This window comes from Cucumis melo, chromosome 8 (genome assembly GCF_025177605.1).
Source record: "Cucumis melo cultivar AY chromosome 8, USDA_Cmelo_AY_1.0, whole genome shotgun sequence".
Taxonomy (NCBI): Eukaryota; Viridiplantae; Streptophyta; class Magnoliopsida; order Cucurbitales; family Cucurbitaceae; genus Cucumis; species Cucumis melo.
In genome coordinates this window covers 6,262,695-6,283,126 of record NC_066864.1, presented here as the reverse complement: position 1 = coordinate 6,283,126, position 20,432 = coordinate 6,262,695, and the positions used below count along the sequence as shown (strand labels likewise).

The 20,432-nt window shown below is 31.5% G+C and overlaps 3 protein-coding genes across 4 annotated transcripts; 1 reads left to right on the top strand and 2 right to left on the bottom strand.

Moving 5' to 3' along the window:
• Positions 1–989: 989 nt before the first annotated feature.
• LOC103485152 (pentatricopeptide repeat-containing protein At3g51320) lies at positions 990–3,501 on the top strand. The gene has a single exon (XM_017043875.2). The coding sequence runs from the start codon at positions 1,241–1,243 to the stop codon at positions 2,957–2,959; it is 1,719 nt and encodes a 572-aa protein (XP_016899364.2). The 5' UTR covers positions 990–1,240; the 3' UTR covers positions 2,960–3,501.
• Positions 3,502–3,553: 52 nt separating this feature from the next.
• On the bottom strand, positions 3,554–8,678 carry LOC103485153 (protein MID1-COMPLEMENTING ACTIVITY 1). 2 transcript variants are annotated; one of them, XM_051088942.1, is made up of 9 exons: positions 8,438–8,678; positions 7,099–7,735; positions 6,388–6,803; positions 5,618–5,721; positions 5,411–5,482; positions 5,019–5,125; positions 4,433–4,520; positions 4,082–4,137; positions 3,554–3,688 (listed from the first exon to the last, which is right to left on the bottom strand). In XM_051088942.1, the coding sequence occupies exons 2-8, from the start codon at positions 7,504–7,506 to the stop codon at positions 4,085–4,087; spliced, it is 1,248 nt and encodes a 415-aa protein (XP_050944899.1). In that variant the 5' UTR covers positions 7,507–7,735; positions 8,438–8,678; the 3' UTR covers positions 3,554–3,688; positions 4,082–4,084. The 2 variants fall into 2 exon arrangements, with proteins under 2 accessions (XP_050944899.1, XP_016899365.2); XM_017043876.2 differs by lacking the exon at positions 3,554–3,688 and having other exon boundaries at positions 3,801–4,137.
• A 2,718-nt stretch (positions 8,679–11,396) lies between these two features.
• Positions 11,397–14,312, bottom strand: LOC103485151 (GDSL esterase/lipase EXL3-like). Its single transcript, XM_008442629.3, has 4 exons — positions 13,977–14,312; positions 13,099–13,229; positions 11,827–12,316; positions 11,397–11,723 (listed from the first exon to the last, which is right to left on the bottom strand). Exons 1-4 carry the CDS (start codon positions 14,266–14,268, stop codon positions 11,527–11,529), a joined length of 1,110 nt encoding a protein of 369 aa, XP_008440851.2. The 5' UTR covers positions 14,269–14,312; the 3' UTR covers positions 11,397–11,526.
• Positions 14,313–20,432: the final 6,120 nt, after the last annotated feature.

Sequence of the window (20,432 nt, the reverse complement as noted above, 5' to 3'; positions counted from 1 at the left end):
GGTATGTATATGTGTATATATACACACCATGATTAAGTGCACGTGCACCTCACACCAAAATAAAATTAAAATTAGAGGGTATTATTTCAATTTTTTTTCTTTCTTTGTATGAGTGAACGGATGGAAAGTATGAGATGGGTGCATTTCGAATACATCAATTATGTATTGGGAAATAATATTTTCGGGCATTTTGGCTCTTTTGGTTTTGTTTTTTGAAGCTCGATCTCACAAAATGCTTTCTTCTTCCGATTCTTTTTATGGTCTTGATTTTTGAAGTCTAGTATCCCTCAACAATACAAATTGAATAAGAGGAGAAAATAAGTTGATTCGGTCAATTTGTTATAAATTACTGATTTGTCAAAGTTGATCGCACAAAAAAAAAAAACAAGCACTAAAAGAACAAAAAGAAATAAGGGTAATTTTGTAAGATGACTTAATAAAGAGGTAACCAAAATGTCAAAATTCTTGCTCCATGAAAAGTGGGACAAAATTGGTTTTGGGTCTCGAAAAGATTTCTTAATCAATTTCTCCATCGCTTAATATTTTGTTTGGTAAGTTTTAAAACACAACAAATTTACCATCTATAGAATCAATATTTATGACTGTTTATATACAATTGATAATATTTATCAATAATCTACTTTGAAAATCAACTATAACTAGTATAGCTTAATTATACTCATCAATTCTACTCTTACGAGAGACTAACATTACTCTTACACATGTTGGATGTTGTCCATTGTTATTAAGATATGTCTTCTTCGTCACATTTTTCTTTGTTCAAATAAAATATATTTGTCGAGAGATGTTCTAATAAAATAATGAAGAGATTTCACAATGTTTACGAGATGCATGAGTTTCCTTTCGAAGTTGTCTATTATTATTTTTAGATAAAATTTAAATTATCTAATATGATATAGAGTCCATGTAGCCGAGATGAATATTAGATCTAAAAATAAAAATGAAAATCGAACGTACGTACGTAGAGTCCAACTTTGGAAAAAATTTGATAAGCGTTCGTTAAAAATAAATCTCTCCTATTTCTTCACCAGTTTCTCTTCGGTACGTCGTCTCACCGTTAAACGCCGTTTAAAACATATTTGGCAACGCAACGCCTCCATAGGGCAACTCTTAACCTGCAAGCCCACTACGAATATGCGTTAATGGCGGAAACTAAGTGGAAGAAGACTAAGAAGAAGAAGAATTCAGTGGAAGTAAATCAATGTCGTATCGCAAGTGAATGGCAAGGATTTCCACTCGACAACTCTTTCGTTTCACACACTTCCCCCTCCCTTTGCCATTCAAATCCGTTGGTCGATCTTCCTCTCCATTCTCCGCTTTTCCAGAACCAGATCATTCACCCGAGACTACGAATCCTCCTAGACATGACCAAAGCCACTCGCTTCTTCAATCATGTGAGAGCGTAAGAGAATTATTTCAAATCCATGGCCATTTGATTACCTCTGGTCTTTTTAACTACCATTTTTGGGCCAACAGAGTTCTATTGCAGGCCTCGGAGTTCGGTGACATCGTTTATACTATTTTGATCTTCAGACATATCAAAGTTCCAAATACCTTCTGTGTTAATAGAGTAATTAAGGCTTATTCTCTTAGCACAGTTCCTCTAGAGGCTGTATTTGTGTATTTTGAATGGCTTGGTAATGGACTTCGACCAGATTCCTACACTTTTCTTTCACTTTTTTCCGCTTGTGCGAGTTTTGGCTGTGGGGCTTCTGGGCGTAAGTGCCATGGACAAGCTTTCAAGAATGGGGTTGACTCTGTGATGGTTTTGGGAAATAGTTTGATTCATATGTATGGCTGTTGTGGCCATATTGAGCTCGGTCGGAAGGTGTTCGACGAAATGTCAACACGGGATTTGGTATCTTGGAATTCAATTGTTACTGCTTATGCGAGAGTTGGAGATATGTATACTGCGCATGACATGTTCGATGTAATGCCTGAGAGAAATGTTGTGTCTTGGAATTTGATGATTAGTGAGTATTTGAGAGGTGGGAATCCGGGCTGTGCAATGAAGTTGTTTAGGAATATGGTGAATGTGGGAATCAGAGGGAACAATACAACAATGGTGAATGTTCTTGGTGCTTGTAGTCGGTCGGCAAGGCTGAATGAAGGAAGATCGGTTCATGGTTTTATGTACCGTACTTCGATGAAGTTTTGTGTATTTATCGACACGGCATTGGTTGACATGTATAGCAAATGCCAGAGAGTATTGATTGCACGTAGAGTTTTTGACAGGATGATGAGTCGAAATTTGGTTACCTGGAATGCAATGGTTTTGGGGCATTCTCTACATGGGAATCCTAAAGATGGACTTAAGCTGTTTGAGGAAATGGCTGCCGAATTAAGAGAAATGATTGAGGAAACAGGCAATGGCAAGAAATTCAAGCAAGATGAAGGTAAGCGAAAAGTTTTCCCAGACCAAATTACATTTATTGGCGTTCTATGTGCCTGTGCCCGAGCAGGACTGCTGAAAGACGCTAAGAATTACTTCGACGAGATGATCAAAGTATTTCTTGTGAGACCAAATTTTGCCCACTACTGGTGTTTAGCCAATGTTTACGTTGCAGTAGGGTTGATAGAGCAGGCTGTGGAAATACTAAGGAACATGCCCGAGGACTTCTCATCAGAATCGGTTGTATGGATTGACTTGCTCACTACATGTCGTTTTGTGGGGGATGTTTCTTTAGGAGAACAGATAGCAAAATATTTGATTGACATAGAACCTAAGAATGACTCATACTATAGATTGCTTTTGAATATGTATGCTGTAGCTGGGAGATGGGAGGATGTTTCTAGAATCAAACTATTAATGAAAGAAAAAAGACTTGGAACGATGCCGGGATGTAGACTAGTAGATCTGAAAGAGATTGTTCACGATTTAAAACTAGGAAATCATCTGCAAGAGAGGATGAAGGAGACAAACACAGTGATTCATTAACTTGCTAGTGAAATGAGTCTATTGTCAAGCATTGCTGCAGGGCAATCAGATTGTGGAGTTTAGAACCAATTTTCAAGTAAGAAAAAAATGTGGGGACACTACGGTATTCATTCAATCTTGTTGGTTATTGTTCAGAACTCGGGGTTTGTTTCTGTAATAAGAAAAAGATGATCGGAAAGGTAGACTCACAGACTAAAGCGATCTCCCGAACAAGTCGAGATGGTAACAGCTTACTGCTACCCCCAAAAAAATGAGCACATGATACTGGAGAGTTATGCTTTTAACTTCATATGGTAGCTGAACAGCACAAAGAAAAGGTTTGTTTTCCCTACTCTTCAGCTCATGACGTTTTGCTATGCGGCAAATCTATGTTCAAAGCTTTGTCTTCTTAACGTAGCTGCATATGAAGTGAAGGTGGAACAATAATAGTTATTCATTTATTTTTCATCTGAATTGATAGACGATTTTGTCGAGCAATTATTCTCAATGTATCTCATTTTGATCATCATGAAATAAAGAGAACTAGAATTCTCAAACTGTCATCAAGCTCTCTAAATTGATTTTGATTGTCGTAAACTCCAATTCGTACAAGTCCCGTTATTCTTTTGGGGTCAGTTTGATTTGAAGGAAGTGCAAGTTTCCTGAAAACATGTTGTAGAGAGCAGCCTATTTGTAGAGCCAGTTGCTACTTCTGCACAAAACTATATGGCAGTCTGAAGCGAGACTACTCTGAGCAAGATGAATCAAAGGAACAACTTCACTGATTTGGATAACCAAAAAAGGAAAGGAATTGTAGTAGTAATTTGCTTTTTATACACCAAACTGTTTTGCACCATTAAGATTCACAATATAGAGTTCAAATCCTTCCATGAACCATGAAACTCTATTATACAGTCTACAGGTGCTTCTTTCTATTTTATACACAATGAAATGTTCACTATTTGAGAGTATTTATAACACTATGTACAGTGAATAAAGGAGAAGAGAAAGAGGGTCAACCTTACACCAGGTTAATGAATTACAATGACACCAAGCAATGTTTATTTTACAATTTACATGGAAGCGTCCAGGTTAATCAAGTATATTAACTTTCCAAGGGGACTAGAATATGCTTTGGCTTACCTCTTAAGATTCCATGTATTGCAATGGTGGAGGGATCGTTTTTGTGTTCTCTGGACCTGCAAGTTATATTTTGAATCAAATATGTGGGAAGGTCTTTCTACCTGTATTTGTACCAACATCAAGGTCTTTCCACATTATACGGACATCCACATGTCAGAGGATGTATTGTGAACATATTTCAGATGGGCTCTTATTTTTCATATAAATCTATATGTTAAGATGTAGATTGGGTAAATGTACTGTAAGGTTTAGCTGTCATAACTTGTACAAATGTTTGTCTAAGGTTGGAGTTGGAGATCGAAATAAAAATTTTAAACCTAAAAATTTAAATGAAAAAATGTGAATACATACCACAACGCATTTCAACTTCTCGCCATTCTTGAACAAGTGCACAACAACAACACAAGAAGTGAGAAAGAAAATCATCAATAAGTCCACCCTGCAAAAGAAGGCGAGGAAGAAGCAAAAGATGTACATCAATTCGGTTTGGAAGCAAAAGCTTATATATGCCTTCAAAAGAACAAGTTGCAAACTATGTTATAAAAATGTAGAGGTTGAATGCATTGTCCTAGAAAGTAAACTCCAACACCAAATAAATATAGAGTAGAAAGTAGACTCCAACACCAAATAGATACATAGATATAGAGTAAAATAAGAAGACCTGTCATGATGATAGTCACTTAAAAATTTAATACTTGTGGCTAGCAACTATGGGCTGCTAGGCCATGAGCTCAAGAATCAATAATTTGTCATTGGCGTTTCTATGGGATAAGAACACCTAAGCTTGCAAAGGAGGCATATAATAGCTGAACTTGTAAATTGAAACCTATTCTTATTTCTTTCATGGAAGGGTGGATGGTGGGTGGTGTGGACTTTAAGAACAGTTAAATTGATGAAGGAAATCCTAATTTACTAGTTAAGTTAGAATTTAGGTTACCTTGATATTTAACATACTCCGGAGTTTTCTTCGGAAACAGCAAGTGTAACAACAGCATGAGAACACCAAAGAATATGCCATCAACTCGTTACATGCATCTGCTGAAGCTGATAATCATAGGAAATGTAAGTTTTTTTTGCCTCTCTTTTTTTTGATCTTTGTTACGTTACAAGGCATGTAATTTGTTCAAGATCATCATTGGAGCCATATATGGTGTTGAAAGAAGATGAAAGCGAGAGGGACATTCTTTGAGATATTCTAAATTTTGTGAGATGGTTCCATATAAATCCACAAATCATGAGATTATCTCCGACAGTTTATTGAATCATGTTATCTGAATCATCATTACGAAGACTGCCCGAGTTATAAATAGACATTCAATAAATACTTACACACATGCCTGTTGGTAGCAACAGAAGCAACCTTTGACAATGTCCAACAAGGGCAGAAAAATGTCTTCATACCTGGAAAATGTACAAAAATACTTGGAATAAGAAACAAAGCATAAGCACCACCGCAACCAATTATACAATTTATACTAAAGAAAGAATGCTCTTCAGTCATATCACAAGGGCAAGCCAAAAGTGGGATGAACGTACAAAGGTAAGGTTGTGAACAACAACCAAACAAATCAGCATGCCATTCTTCATGTTGGCAATTGCTGGATAGCAGATCATGTCTTGATGAAACTGACGATCCCTTTCTGAAAGGGGAAAAAGAAAAAAGAAGAAACAGAATCCACCATATGGATGCCTTTCAAGATATTCAATATGGCAAGAACAAATTACATCGTGAAGTAAAGTTTCACTGGCAGACATAATGTACATTAGTTTACTTATCAAAGCATTCAAAACCTGATGGAAATAGAAGAGTTTGCACGGTCAAAAATATAAGAAATAGGCACCAGATAGGGAATTCGATCTTGAATTTTAATTGAACAACCTAAAATTGATAAGCACGACCCAAATTATGTAATTTGATTGAAGATAGAAGATAGAATATATATCTTTGATTTCCTCAACCGAATTTCAGTATGGGTGTGTGCTTTCTAGTAATAAATTGAACAAACTTCTAGCTGCAGAAGGGAGAAAAACCAACACTGTCATGTTATCATCTTTATCTAAATGAAAACTTTCATCATACTACAAGTGCAACCAATGTGCAACATTATCTAGGAAACGGGGAAAATCGTGAGCACATAGGTAAGAAACAACATCTCCAGTGGTATAAAATATCTGGGGTGAAACGAGAAACAAAGCATGAGTTGTTACCATGTAGTCATCTCTAAAGTGACAATATTGAGAGTTATGTTTATCCTAACAATATGCAAGACCGCTAGAACTGTGGCATTAAACAAAGACAAACCTACCTTGTCATAATACCATCTCTATTCTTGTGAAAATTTCCATCATACGCATGAGTAGTCTCACCATTAGCATCAGAATAATTGTACTCATGTTGTGTTGGAATGCCTCTTTGTAAATCTTTTTCTATAAAATAATTTGCAGATAAGGCTTCTGTGATATCAAATAATCGTTCAATTATTTGACATTGCCCAACATCCATATTGGATTGAGATATTTGCAGCTCAAGTTGAAGTTTTTCATTTTCCTTTTGAAGCGCATCATGGAGCCCCAAGTTTGGGTATGAACGAGAAAGAGTTTTTTTCAATATCGTAGCATCGTTCTTGATAGATTCTGGTTTGAGGATCACGTCCTGGATTCTTCTATCATCCTCCTCAAATGTATACTCACATTGATGCTTTTCTATATCATCAAGCCTCTCCTGAGAAAAAAAATAACAGAAAAAATGAATTTGATCGAGTTAGGCCATCTTAATAAGCACAAGCACCAAATCGAACTACTAGGATCCAGTGTTTACTTTTACTTCCAAGATGAAGATAGAATGATTTATATTAAAAGGACAGGTACTGAAGACACTAAAGTGATCCTTTTTCGTTTTAATAGGAAATAACTGATGGATATCCATTTGTCAGTTAACAAAACAAATTAAACAGCAGTAAATTTGTAAAACCAACAAAAGAGAGGCAAAATTACAGCAAAAGAAAGTGAATTATTACTCTGACTCGAGCATTGTCCACCAGATTAATCAGAGGGACAAGCCTTAGGTATCTATCGATTTCACTTTGAGCCTTCCTGAATTGATAAACAACATTCCATCCCATAGCCAACAAATAGAGATAGCTACGATCCTGGCAACTATTGATCAAAATATATGACTTCCTTAAGGAATCCTCCAGCTGCTCTAGAGGCTCTCGAGTCTCAGGATATTTCTTCAGCTCTGAGATCTTTAGTTGATCTAATAAGTTCCCGATCAACTTGAGATGCTGTGCAAACTGCTTGCAGTTCTTCTTGTGCATCCTTGCGGTGTTTGCCGCTTTTACAATCATTGAAATTAGTTGAACTGCATTGATACCCGTCAGCTGGGCCACACTGGCAACGTCCCCAAGACTATCCCACGAAGACATACTTAAATCGAAATGTGCTTAGAAAAACCACTGTCCATAAGCCCTGAGGATTTCCAAGTTGCTCACCAAGAAATTCACCAAATCCAAATTCCCCTTTCCTAATCAACAAAAATTGGACTGTGGAATCTTCGAGAAACAATTCTTGATTATACCAGACAATTCAGCAATCTTCATTTGATTGAAGATCTCTAAATTTTATAAGCTCAAGCCTCCGGCACGCACTTTTCAGCTGCACTCAAGATTATCCAGATAATTACAAGTTGGAACTTCACAGAAGAAGAAAAATACACATGTAAATGTACAACCACACACACATATATATTTTGAAAATTTCCACGTACGTTCATGGTTGTTTTTTAAGTTTTCAACGAACTTTTCAGGAAATGACGAGAAACAGAAAAGATAACAACAAGTAATATTCCGTTAATAACTGGAAATTATATTACAATAAGAGATAGTATCATAGAATATAGGTCAGAATTCATATCACCTTACAATAATAACGACAATATAACTTCAAATGAACTTGAAATTGCATCCAAAACATAAAATGCAGAACACAATAAAATTTAAATTAGAACGACAGATATATAGAATCATAGAATACAGTTCAAATCGCCTTAGCCTTACAATAATAACGATAAATAACTTCAACTGAACTTAAAATTTGCATCCGAAGCATAAAATGAAACAGAACAAGATAAAATTTAAAGTAGAATTGGAGATAGAATTATAGAATACAGTTCAGATCACCTTACAATAATAAAGATAACGATAACATAATTTCAACTGAACTTGAAATTGCATCCGAAGCACAAAATGCAGAAGACGATAAGTTCAAAAGAGCATGCCGGAAAAGACAAACTTAACTATTTCACAGAAAACATAACAGATTCTGCAGTGAAAAAGCAACAAAGCTTTGGATATATACTTATATTGCTGAAAATCATTCAGTAGTAATGATCTTCGTTTGTTTATTTCGTTTCTTTGCTGGAACTTGGAACATTCAGACCAGAAATCTCTTAGTCTCAACGATCTTCGTTCGAAATCTTGTACCTCCACAATCGGCATGCACAGTTTCTCATGAATTGGTTAGCTATTTTACATAAGTGCTCTCCCCACACGCACGCCATTAGAGTAATGTAAGCAACTATCTTTGTGCGTAACCAACGGAAAAGCCTTTCATGTGTTTCAAATTGCAACATTGCCATTCCCGCGAAAATACTTTATTTTCGTATTTAATTTATTTATTATTATTATTTTATAATTAATCAATCTGCCAATGACCTCCAAAACGACGTAGTAACTGCCTTTCTGGTGTGGGACTCGTGACCTTCCAACCCAGCTTTGGTCGTTGTTAGTTTAATTTGATTTTTGCTTGCCTTTAAACTCACACACACCGCAATGGAAAATCCTTCAATCAAAAGCAATTTTATTCATAATTAATGACTCAATTACTCGTACTAATTTCTTACTTCCAACCTACAAATTAGGCGGTCTTGCGTAATTTCCATATATTATCCCTTTATAAAGTTATTTTCAAATTCTCATTTAAATACGATAAAATTAAGGGAATGGTAAAAAAAAAAGACTAATTTGACAAAATATTTTTAATACAGTGAAAGTTTCAGATTTTTCAATCATAGACATCGATAAACATTAATATTCTTCTATGTCATATTGATAAGAGAATTCAAAGTTTTTATAAATATTTTAGTTTATTTTATTATATTTAAAAATAAAAAAACAAACATCATAAAATTCAAAGAATAACTATAATTAAGGACACATTATTTTAAAAAAAGTTACAAATATAACAAAGTCTATTTTAAACCATTTGAGAGTTTATACTCTCAGTTTTATTAATTTTTTTAAAATTTTGTTATAATTTTAATATTTTGATTTTCATTGTCTATTTGCAATTTAAAATCGCTTTTTCATGGTTTTTCTCTCTCTCTTTAAGAGCTTTTTTTTTTATAATTTAAAAAGAAAAACAAAATGTTGAGGGAACTTAAAAGAATACTCCTCTAAGTTTCTATCCTCTACGTTTTAGAAAATCTTTCATTTTCAATCTTTTTAGAACTGATAGGTGTGACAGCTTTTTTCTTTTTTTTTTCTTTTTCATATTTGCTCGATCATAATTTTGTTATTTTCTATGTTTACATCATCTTTCTATATCATTTTCATTTTTCATTTTTTTAAAAAAATCTTTGTTTTCTCTTTACAAAAAAGTCACTATTTGCGAGGGAGGTGAAATAGGTCGATTTTTATTTATTTTATAGAAATCACTGTATTTTTAAAGTTGTTACATTAGTGTTTGTTAAATTTTGAATTGTTTGTGTAAGTTTAAGTTCTAATTCTATGAAATTAAGAGTTTCCGGTGAATAATAACAGACCTGATGATTTACTTTTAAAATTATTATTGTTGTTGTTTTTTACGAATTTATGCTAAGAAAGACCTATCGAGATATTTCTTTAGCAAATACATATCCATATTGTCTTCCATACATACATACATATCCATAGTTAAAAGTAAAAAAGTAGTTATAATATGTAACAATTTCAATACATTTGGTTATATTCACAACCGTGGAATCATTTGAAGTGGAGGCGTCCCTCGAGATGGAGTTGTGGGGTGCGGAAAATGAGGCTTTTTGGTTTGGCCCATTAGCCCAAATAAAAGTTGAAAAGAAGAGAGGGGAAACATAGAGTATGTTATGGCAGTTTTTGTTTTCTTTTTTCCATACAATATAGGATTGAGGATATGTTATGACATGTTTGGCCCAAATATTATATAGGAGTGGAGTAGTCGACTCCACGTTTGATCTACAGAGTTGCTTAATTGGGGATTAGAGTTATTATAATTCTCCGACCACTGTTTCACTACTCTCCCAATTCATCTCTCTCCTTCGTGCTCCATACCTCGACGTACATCAAACCAAGTCTACCTCTCTCATTCGTGCTCTTGGTCACTATGTAAATTGTGTTAGCATTCCTTTTCTGGCTTAATAAATTCAACTTAAGTGCATTAATTTATAATATTCATATTAAGTTACATTAGTTAATTACAAAAATGTATAATAAACGAAGAAGAAACGCCTTTTTAGTCATTAGGTTTCAAAACATTTTGCTTTTAGTCCTTAAGTGTTTATCTCAATTTCAATTTAGTAAAAATACTACGGTGAAAAAATCAAGAAATCTTTCACACTTCTACTACTTTTAATGTCAAATGATTTTAAGACGAACATTTCATAATAATTAGGAGAACGTGAAAATGAAACCTAAAATCTTGAGACAAAGGGTATTTTAGTAATATTAAAACTTATTATAGAGTTATAGAAAAATGTATATATACAAAAAGTTAAAACAATTAAATTGAAAGAATTTCGAACATGAGAAAATAACAAAATTAAAGCAACAACTACTAAGTCCGCCCGTGACCACTCCAACCAACAAACCAACATATACTTCTGATATTAAACCTAATTTTAATGAGTATGTGTCCACTCTTAAATAACTCCGTCCTTAATTCAAAGACATCAACCATAAAATATCTTTGTCAATATTAATATATATCAATTTAATTGATATATTGCCAACCAATATATTACACAAGAGTTATGAAATTTATAAATATCATTTAAATAAAAAATTAAATCGTTTTCACTTCAATGTCATGGACATTGTGCTTGGACTGATCACAAGATCACTGCTCTGATATCGTGTAATATAGTGTAGGGTTCGATGGACAAAATCGCCTCAACATGTGCTTCTACAATATAGCTACTCTATTGAAGTCACTTTTCTTAAATCATCTTTCATATTCTTTTTTTACCAATGTCTAATATTGACTCAAAAGTTTGAGTTGATCCATTGATACGAAGAGAATATATGAATGTAAAATGTCCATTTGATCTTGAATTTATTAACATATATGTGAGAACATATATTTTAATGTTTGATTGAGTTACATGTTTTACATCAATGGAGGTGTATTTGAGAAAGTAAGAAAGAAAAAAATCAGAAAAAATTAGGAAGGGAATCTTTTATGATGCGAGAAGTGAGAACCTGGTAAGCATTGCCGGTAGGGTGGTAACTATCCCAGAAGATATATTTATCAGGATTCGGACATGATAATTTTGAAGATAATGGATTGCATAAAACGCTGACCTCTATGGCTCCTGTTCCACAACATCCTTTTGTTGCCTCTTCAAACCCTATGAACATATATAATCAATGTAACAAACTTGACAACTAGAAACAATGATTTTAAATTGAAAAATAAATGTATAGAAAAGGGAAAACTGAAAAGAAAATTACCGTATTCAGAAGGGTTTTGAATGAGGGCAAGAAACGGAGTGTAGACATCCAAATACACAAACTTAGCATCCGAATACTCATTTCCCAGCGAAGTAATCAACGACGATAGCTTCGAATTAAAAAGCAGCGCCGCTGAATTAGCGGCTTCGGAGCAGCCTCGGGCGACGCCTCCGAACAAAGTCCTCTGCGACGGAACGCAACCGATTGCCGGCAAGCTGAGAACTCCTATCCTTCTTGCTCCGAGGGCGTAAAGCTGATGGAAGAAACTGGAGGCCGATTGGAGCATCAGATCGGTGTACGAAGCGACGTCGTAATGGAGTCGCCGGAACGGCGTTATGAAATAGGTGTTTGCAATGTCGTCGCTGCCGGTGCATACAATTATTACGCTTTTTGATAAGATGGCCGTCGCTTTTTCTTCTCCGACGGCGGCTTTTATCTTCTTGATGTAATCTTTGAACAACTCCAGTTGGTCGCTAAGCGATAGCACGGACTAGGTTTTGATCGGGACAACCCAACATTTAATTGCAAAATAAATAAATCTTTTTTTTTTTTTTTTTTTTTTTGAAGAAAAAATTACTTTTCAATTATCAAAGATATTTCGATTGCTCAAATTATTGAGAAAAGACTATAACAAAAATAAAAATAAATTTTATGACATCATTCTCCATCTTATTCAATATTAATTTATATATAAATTTAAATGTTGAATTTGAATCCATGCATTTTTCATCCAGTTATTGACACATGATATTTTTCTAAAATTAAATGTTGAGTCTCTATCTTAAAGATGTACCTACACAAAATGTATTTTTACATGAAGATTATTGTTAATATAACTTCCATTAAAAATTAATTTTGTTATATTTTATAAATATACAATTTTATAAATTACATCGTAGGAGAATAAAACATTCTAACTTGGTTTAATGTCCTATTAAATAGTTAAAAAATGGTTATTTCTTATTTTTGTTAAAATAAATTAAATATATATATATATATATATATATATATATATATATATATATCTTAGCTTCCTCGACCCTATCCCCCACCATACAAATAATGATGTGAAACGTTGATTTCTCAAGATTCCTAACTTCGACGCTTACTCCTACAAAATTCATGTAGGTTGAATTATATGTTTATATTTTGTTGGTTTAATTTGTCGCTTGCCCACAATTATTTTAATATATAGATCTAAAAAAATATAAGTTTTTTTAGATTGCAAAACGACTAACGAGTTGTCAGTCAACAAAAGAAGTATAAATTTACCGTTATCTTGGATGTGAGAGGATCATATCCGGAAGCTCCAGAAGCAAAACTAACGCCGGTGAGAAGGTCCTGAGTTGTCAAATGTGGATGAAGATATGCTGGCACTAATTCCTTCACACCAAATTCTTCCGCTGTCAAGTTTTTCAACCCCAAATATAACGTTTCAACAACAAATCGTTGATATATATCACGTCAAAGTTTAGAATAAAATTATAACGTTAGAACAGAAGAAAATATTTAAACAGACCACCACAGTATTAAATTTTGTTTGATGTATGAAAAAATATTGTTGAAGTAACTTAAATTTGTATATTGTAGTTATTAATTAAGAGGTATATGCCTTGTTGAATAACTTTTTCATTAACTACGTACCATAAATTTTTTGCTATCCACCTTTTTGTTTTTCGTCGTTTGGCGGTTGATAGAAACAACGGCAGTAAAACTTAAAGTTAAATATCCGTATGTTAAAATAATAATAGTAACAATAATAACATTTAAACTGTAAGATTCAATTCATAGCTATTTTGTTTTTGATTTTCTACTGTTAAAATATACTCTCTCTTTTTTTTGTTTTTTTCCTAATTTTCTTATATGTTTCACGTACTTTTCTTAAAATAAAATATTTGAATTTTTCATAAATTTTAATTTATTTTTTTATTTTGACTTTTTCTAAAAGATATTAGCAAAAAAGTGAACCAGGTAACACAAAATCATAGACTAAAATCAAATTTAAAAATTAATTTTTCTAAAAAAAAATGGCGAACATCTATATAGCTAGCTTCGACACAAATTTATGATTTAAAACATCTTTCAAAAAGGAAAAAATAAGTATCAAACAGAAACTAAAGAATAAGATTATATATGATCAGAAGCCCAACCTACAAAATCGGTGGGGATTTTGCCATTGGTAAACCTTCCGGTGGGCATTCCGCCATTGAAGTCTCTTCCATAAGGTGGAAAGTTACATTTAATCAAAGTTTTGAGGTGGTTATTATTGCCTGGATCAACAATGGAATCGCCGAACACGATTATCGCCGAAACCTCCTCGTTGTCCGGTAACAATTTAGAACCAGCTGCAGCGCCGACATGGCAGAAGCACAAAAGTAATATAAAACAAAAAAAGATGTCCAAGTAATTAGGAACCTTCATTTTGATCTGTGATATGATCATATATTGGGACCTTATTGTGTATATATATAAAATGGTGGTTTTGATTTATAAAATGCGATGCGTCTTGATATAAATGGTTCGATGAGTCAGTTTTCAGACCCGTTGATGATTTGACCTTTTTTTTTATCAAACACCTTTTCAGCTTTCTTCTCGAAAACGTTGAGGGGAGGGATTGCATAGAGCAATAATCGATTCCTCTTGATTAATATCTAAAATCATACCTTCTGCATCCTAATTTCATTTAGAATAAAATATGAACAAATTTTCATTGAATAATTACCTGAGATATGAAAACAATATCAGTTTACTCCATATATACAAGATGTAACAAATATTTTTTTACATCTCCAACTACAACTTTTTTTTATGACTCGTTCAAATTTTACTTCGTTTTTATTAATCTTTTTCGATGTGGATATGTTTTAAGAAGGTAGAAAAATAACCATATTTACATGGGTTTTTTTCTGTATTTATGGTAGGTTTGTTTGTAAGGTATATTAAAGTTTGTGGATGTATTAATCTTTTAAATGGACACTATTTTGGACATATAGGTTTTAATCGGTGGGGTGTGCTTTGGCCTAAACCCAGTTGGGATGACTTTTCAAATTTTAATATTAAGATATTTTATTTTTCATATTCAAGATTGGCATGTTTAGAGAGTTTAACTAAAGTGAACCTAATTCAAGTTATAGTATGAGTTTATATTAAGAGCTTTTGATCACTCGAATTTTTCCGCTTGTTATTGTATTGGAAAAAGAATTGAACATGTTTAAAATAATTTTAAATTAGGGGTATAAGAATAACTCGAACGACCCGATCACCCGGACTACCCAACCCATATTATATGGGTTGGGTTGGGTCTTGGGTTGGGTTGGGTTGACCCGAATTTTTCAACCCCAACCCAACCCGAATTAATAATTTTTATATATATTTATTTATATTTATATTATAGATATTTTATTATTTATCTAATATTTATGGATAATGTTTAAAATGTTGAACTTTTATGGATATTTGAAACTTTAAATTTATAGATGTTTGAAACTTTGGATATGAGTGTTTATCGACATCGTACAACAATTTTAAACCGTACAAACATCAAGAATGAAAAAATAATAATACAACCCGATAACCCAACTCAACCCAACCCATATTTTAAGGGTTGGGTTGGGTTAGGAATATAATATGGATTATTCGGGTTGTCAACTCAACCAACCCGAAAATATGGGTTAGGTTGGAAATGTCCCTCAACCCAACTCAACCCAACCCGTTTACACCCCTATTTTAAATCAATTTATTCTTTTGTTTTGTATTTTTAAACAAAAAATTTCATACAACTTAAAATTGATTTTAGGTTATCAAAACATGTTTTTGATGTGCATTTTAACATGAAAAAATGTTTGAAATTAAAAAAAGAATTTGTTAGAGAAGGAAAAATATAGTTTTGTTATTATATATACACAGACATAAATATATATTACTGTTGAGGGAGCATAACTTGATAAATAACACAAATGTTGACTTTTTTATCTTCTCAATCCAAAGTTGCAAAAAGCTGTGCATGAGTGCATGTAGCTTTATGTCAATGTTTGAAATTATAGATCTTTTCTGATTGTTGGAAAATATATAAACACATTTAAATATTGACTGTTTTATGATTGAAATTTGCAAAGAACTGTGTATGAGTCATGAGTGTAGACCTATTAATTCCAAGAATAAATTAGCGATACAAAATTTGAAATTTTTATTTTACTACTTATTTAAATTAATAATCAACTTATTATTATCACTTCAAAACAAACTTATAATTTGTTGTATTTTATAAAAATATACAAGAATTATTTATGTCAACCCATATGATTTATAATTACTATTCTTAAAAGAGTAAGTTTTAAAAAAATTACAAATGATATTGTTAATTTTTTCAACATCGTAGTGAGAGAATATGGTCCTAATAATAATGTCTTCATAGACCATATCTAGACATCAATATGTTAATTACTACTAAATTAACCTAATTTTATTATTACATTAATACAAAACTAAACCTTAATTACCCACCTCGATTAACTATAACTTTCATTGATGTCTAGATTTTGTAGGATGGCGTTTTGAAATAGCATTTATATATTTCCTAATGCAGCGATGATAATTGGTTGGAACTAATTAATTTAACACTTTCATATTACATTTAACAAACATTTTTTAATTGGCGTACATGAAGGCCACCATTACCACTTGATAATCCATGTTTAGGATCGTGTCTATATGATACCTTAAATAGGTATTAAATAGATCACAATAAATTTTCAATTCATACCTTGCAATTTGTTTAATAAATTATTTCCACATTTAATTTTGTATTTATTTTCTTTTAACATGTGCATGGCCTTGAAATTGAAAGATGAAAGAGTAATTTTATGGTATATATTTTACTAGCAAATGCATATATCTAACTATTTAGAATGACTAACTTAGACGTAATATTGAAATTTCATAGATTTATCAAATAATCTTAAACTTTATAAATATATTTGAAAGAAAATTAAAGGTTTAGCTTAATAGTAATTTTGTTTTTAGCTATAAGTTTTCTAAAAACTATCTTCGTTTTCCATAATTTTTGAACATGCTATTATCTTCCTAAATAACACAATTGAATTTTTACCTAAATTTTAAAATGAACTTGATTTTTTAAACCAAGTATAAGGTATAATTATACATTAAAATAAGCAAATTATATTTACCTACTCTAAGTAGAAACAAATTCCTTATATATCATTTTAAAAAATTCATTTAGGTCAAGCTAAACTTTATGTTAATTGTTATAAGTTTCGAAATTTTGTTGATCGCGTAAGTGGACGATCTCTTTGTTTAAAGGTTTTCATAACATATAAGTTTTTATATTTTGAAGTTTGTTAACTTATAATTCATTTACTTCTGTATTACTTTTAAATCAATAATTTTCTTGATTCCTAAACTCTCTGTAAATCTTAAAATTTAACTTTTACGCATTAACTTTTATCGAAATTAACAAAATAATAATAACCGCGCTCTATAATAAAGTTACAATGAAGATGCTAATGAATAATAATAATAATAGCAAAACCTATAAGATTGTTACGTTGATTTAAAAAAACAAAAATAGAAAACAATTTTAGCCATGAACTTTAAAGCACAACTACCCAAAGCAATAAAAATTGAGTACATGGGTATCAATCAAGGAGAGGGTGCCACCAAAGTTTAGGAGGGAGCATTAAAAACCACTACCTGTCTTTTATTTATTTAATTTATCCTTTTGACACAAAATTAAACAAACCACTACCAAATTTATGATTAGACTCACAAATAAAGCGAAAAGGACACTATTAAAACCGACGGTACCAATCTACTAACCCCCAACCAACCCCAACAAAATCTCAATCCCAATTATTAAGTATATTATTTTGTAGCATTTCGAAACAATACAACAAAAAAATATTTAAAATATTTACGACATATAGCAAAATTTTAATAAAAATATATCGATGTCTAATATAATATAAAATTTTGCTATTATACTTTTAATTATTTTTTACTTATTATAATTTTCTATATTTTTTTTTCGGTTTTAATTAAAAATATCAATATGGCTTTGTCAAACCTACTTCAATAAGTGCTGCCCTTCATTACAATTAGTGTTGAGGTGTGTCAATCATTTTCTTTTCCCTCTCATTATTATTCAATGTTATCCTAGTTTTAAAAATATTTTTGAGAATATGATTTTCTTCTTTTAGTTTGATAATTAACTCTTGAATTTGATTGAAGTTAGAAAGTGGTATAATTTTTATCAGTGAAATTCGATTTTTGTTTCAAGATCCATAGTTGTAAGATACAAATTTGATTTTGATTTTCCTTAAAACACTAATTTCAGTCTTTGCAATTAATTTCTATTACTTGATTTGAAATAATTATATGCAGTAAGTTTTAAAATTAATTTTGGTAGTGGTAAAAATGGGTGAAACTAAATCAGTTAAAATTATTTAAAATTTTTTAACATCGATTAATATACTTTTTAAAAAAACAGAAGAAGTAATAGACCTTAACACCAAATGTTTAAAGAGAATATTCAATGAAAATTTAAAGTTAAAAAGTATAAACGTAGGAGTTAAATTGAAAACATATTTAAAACTTAAAATCTATGTAGGTAACAATTCAAAATCTAGAATAATTATAATGTGTAGAAATATTTTTAAAAATTCGTAAATATAGTTAAGTAGACTTCTAAACTCTTATGGTTTATTGATGATAAATCAATATTTGCAACATGATCTATAGCTGGTAAACTTCATCATCGATAAACTTGGATAGATTTTGTTATGTTTATAATTTTTTAAAATGTTGTTATATACTTAATTATTTTGAATTTAATTGCTATATTTGCAACCATCCCAAAAATTTAACGACAAAATGTAAACTAAACCCGAATACATATTTTTCTTTAAAAAAAAAAAAAGAAGAAGTAAACACCTAGAAAGTAAATTTGGTCCATTTGATGCAAATTATGGTGGGTATGTGAAGAGAGAGATAACATGTCAGTAAAAATCAAACCTTTAATTCGGTAACTACCAAATATTAGAAAAATTATCGTAAATGATAAAATTGTTGAAAATGTTTTATAAAATTAATAGAAAATTCAAACAACTTAATTGAATATAGCTTTCTAAAGTAATTTAAATTATAATAAATTTTAGTTCAAATCATTTTTAAACTTGAAGAATGATAGAATATATACCTTAGATTTAAAGTCAGCACTAAACACATTTATTCTAAAATAAATTCAAATATTAGATCGTTACTTGATAAACTATGATAGAACGAAACACCTAATACAACTTAAAATGTATATAAATATTGTTGTTCATGATACACTGTTATTATACTTACTTTTTAGGGTCTCTTATTCATGTTCTTAATCACAGGTGTGCTATACCATGAAATGACTCATATATGGCAATGGAACGGAATCCTGAATGCATCAGGGGGGCCGATCGAAGGGATTGCCGATTACATACGACTGAAGTCGGGGTATATTCCAAATCATTGGGTGGGACCGGGCGGCGAAAGTTCATGGGACCAAGGGTACGATGTGGCAGCAAGAATTTTGGATTATTTAGAGGGGTTGAGAAGTGGGTTCATGGCCAAGTTGAATCGGAGGCTCAAATGTGGCTACTCCGCCGATTACTTCGTGCAATTGCTGGGGAAGCCGGTGGATCAGCTCTAGGTAGATTACAAGGTAGCTTACGAAAATTAGAACTTGATTAATTATTGCTTATTATATATTTAATAATACATATCATGTATGTTTATAGTTGTACAATTTTAAATAAAAAAATGGAGGCGTGTCTAATCTTTCGAGTGAAGATTTTCTTCGTTTCAATCGTTTTTGGTTAGTGTCGACCGTTATATATGACTTTGAGAAGTAACTAACATGAGAAGATTATGATCAAAGTCGTCTAAAATATAGTAATTACACAATACAACAATAGATTTGTTGGACACCCTTGTTTACATTAATTAATGTTAGACTTAGAGCTAGTTGACTCTAGCCATTGTTTTGATTCACATAGCATATATTTGCAACATAATTATTTATTGGTCAAATCAAAACATTAGGTCAAACATATAAATACTTTTACTTAAAACTACTTTAACTATTTGATGATGAAATCTAGTCGAAAAATTTGATGTTTCTATTCCTCTATGTAATTCAATCTCTTACATTTACAACGTCGTTATCATTGTTATTGTAATTCTATCTTTTACATTTATCAATATCATTACTATTATTATTGGATTTGTTTTATAACATTTCTTATAAACTTTTATATATAGTTACAATTGTTTTATAATATTTAACCGATTGAAAAAATATGAGCTGATCAAAGAAAATTTGATTATTTGGAAATCAATTTTCTTATTTGATTTTTGTTCTCTTAAGTTTTGAAAAATTGAATCTATAAATGCTCCTTCTTATAAATTTACATTTTTTTTAAAATTGAATCTATAATTTTGAATCTTGGCCCACGAGGCCCAACAAATATATTGGATATTTAAATTTATCGTGGGCGTCACATGCACGCAACGTCTTTGAACGATTCAACCCTTCCAGAAGTAAAATAATACCG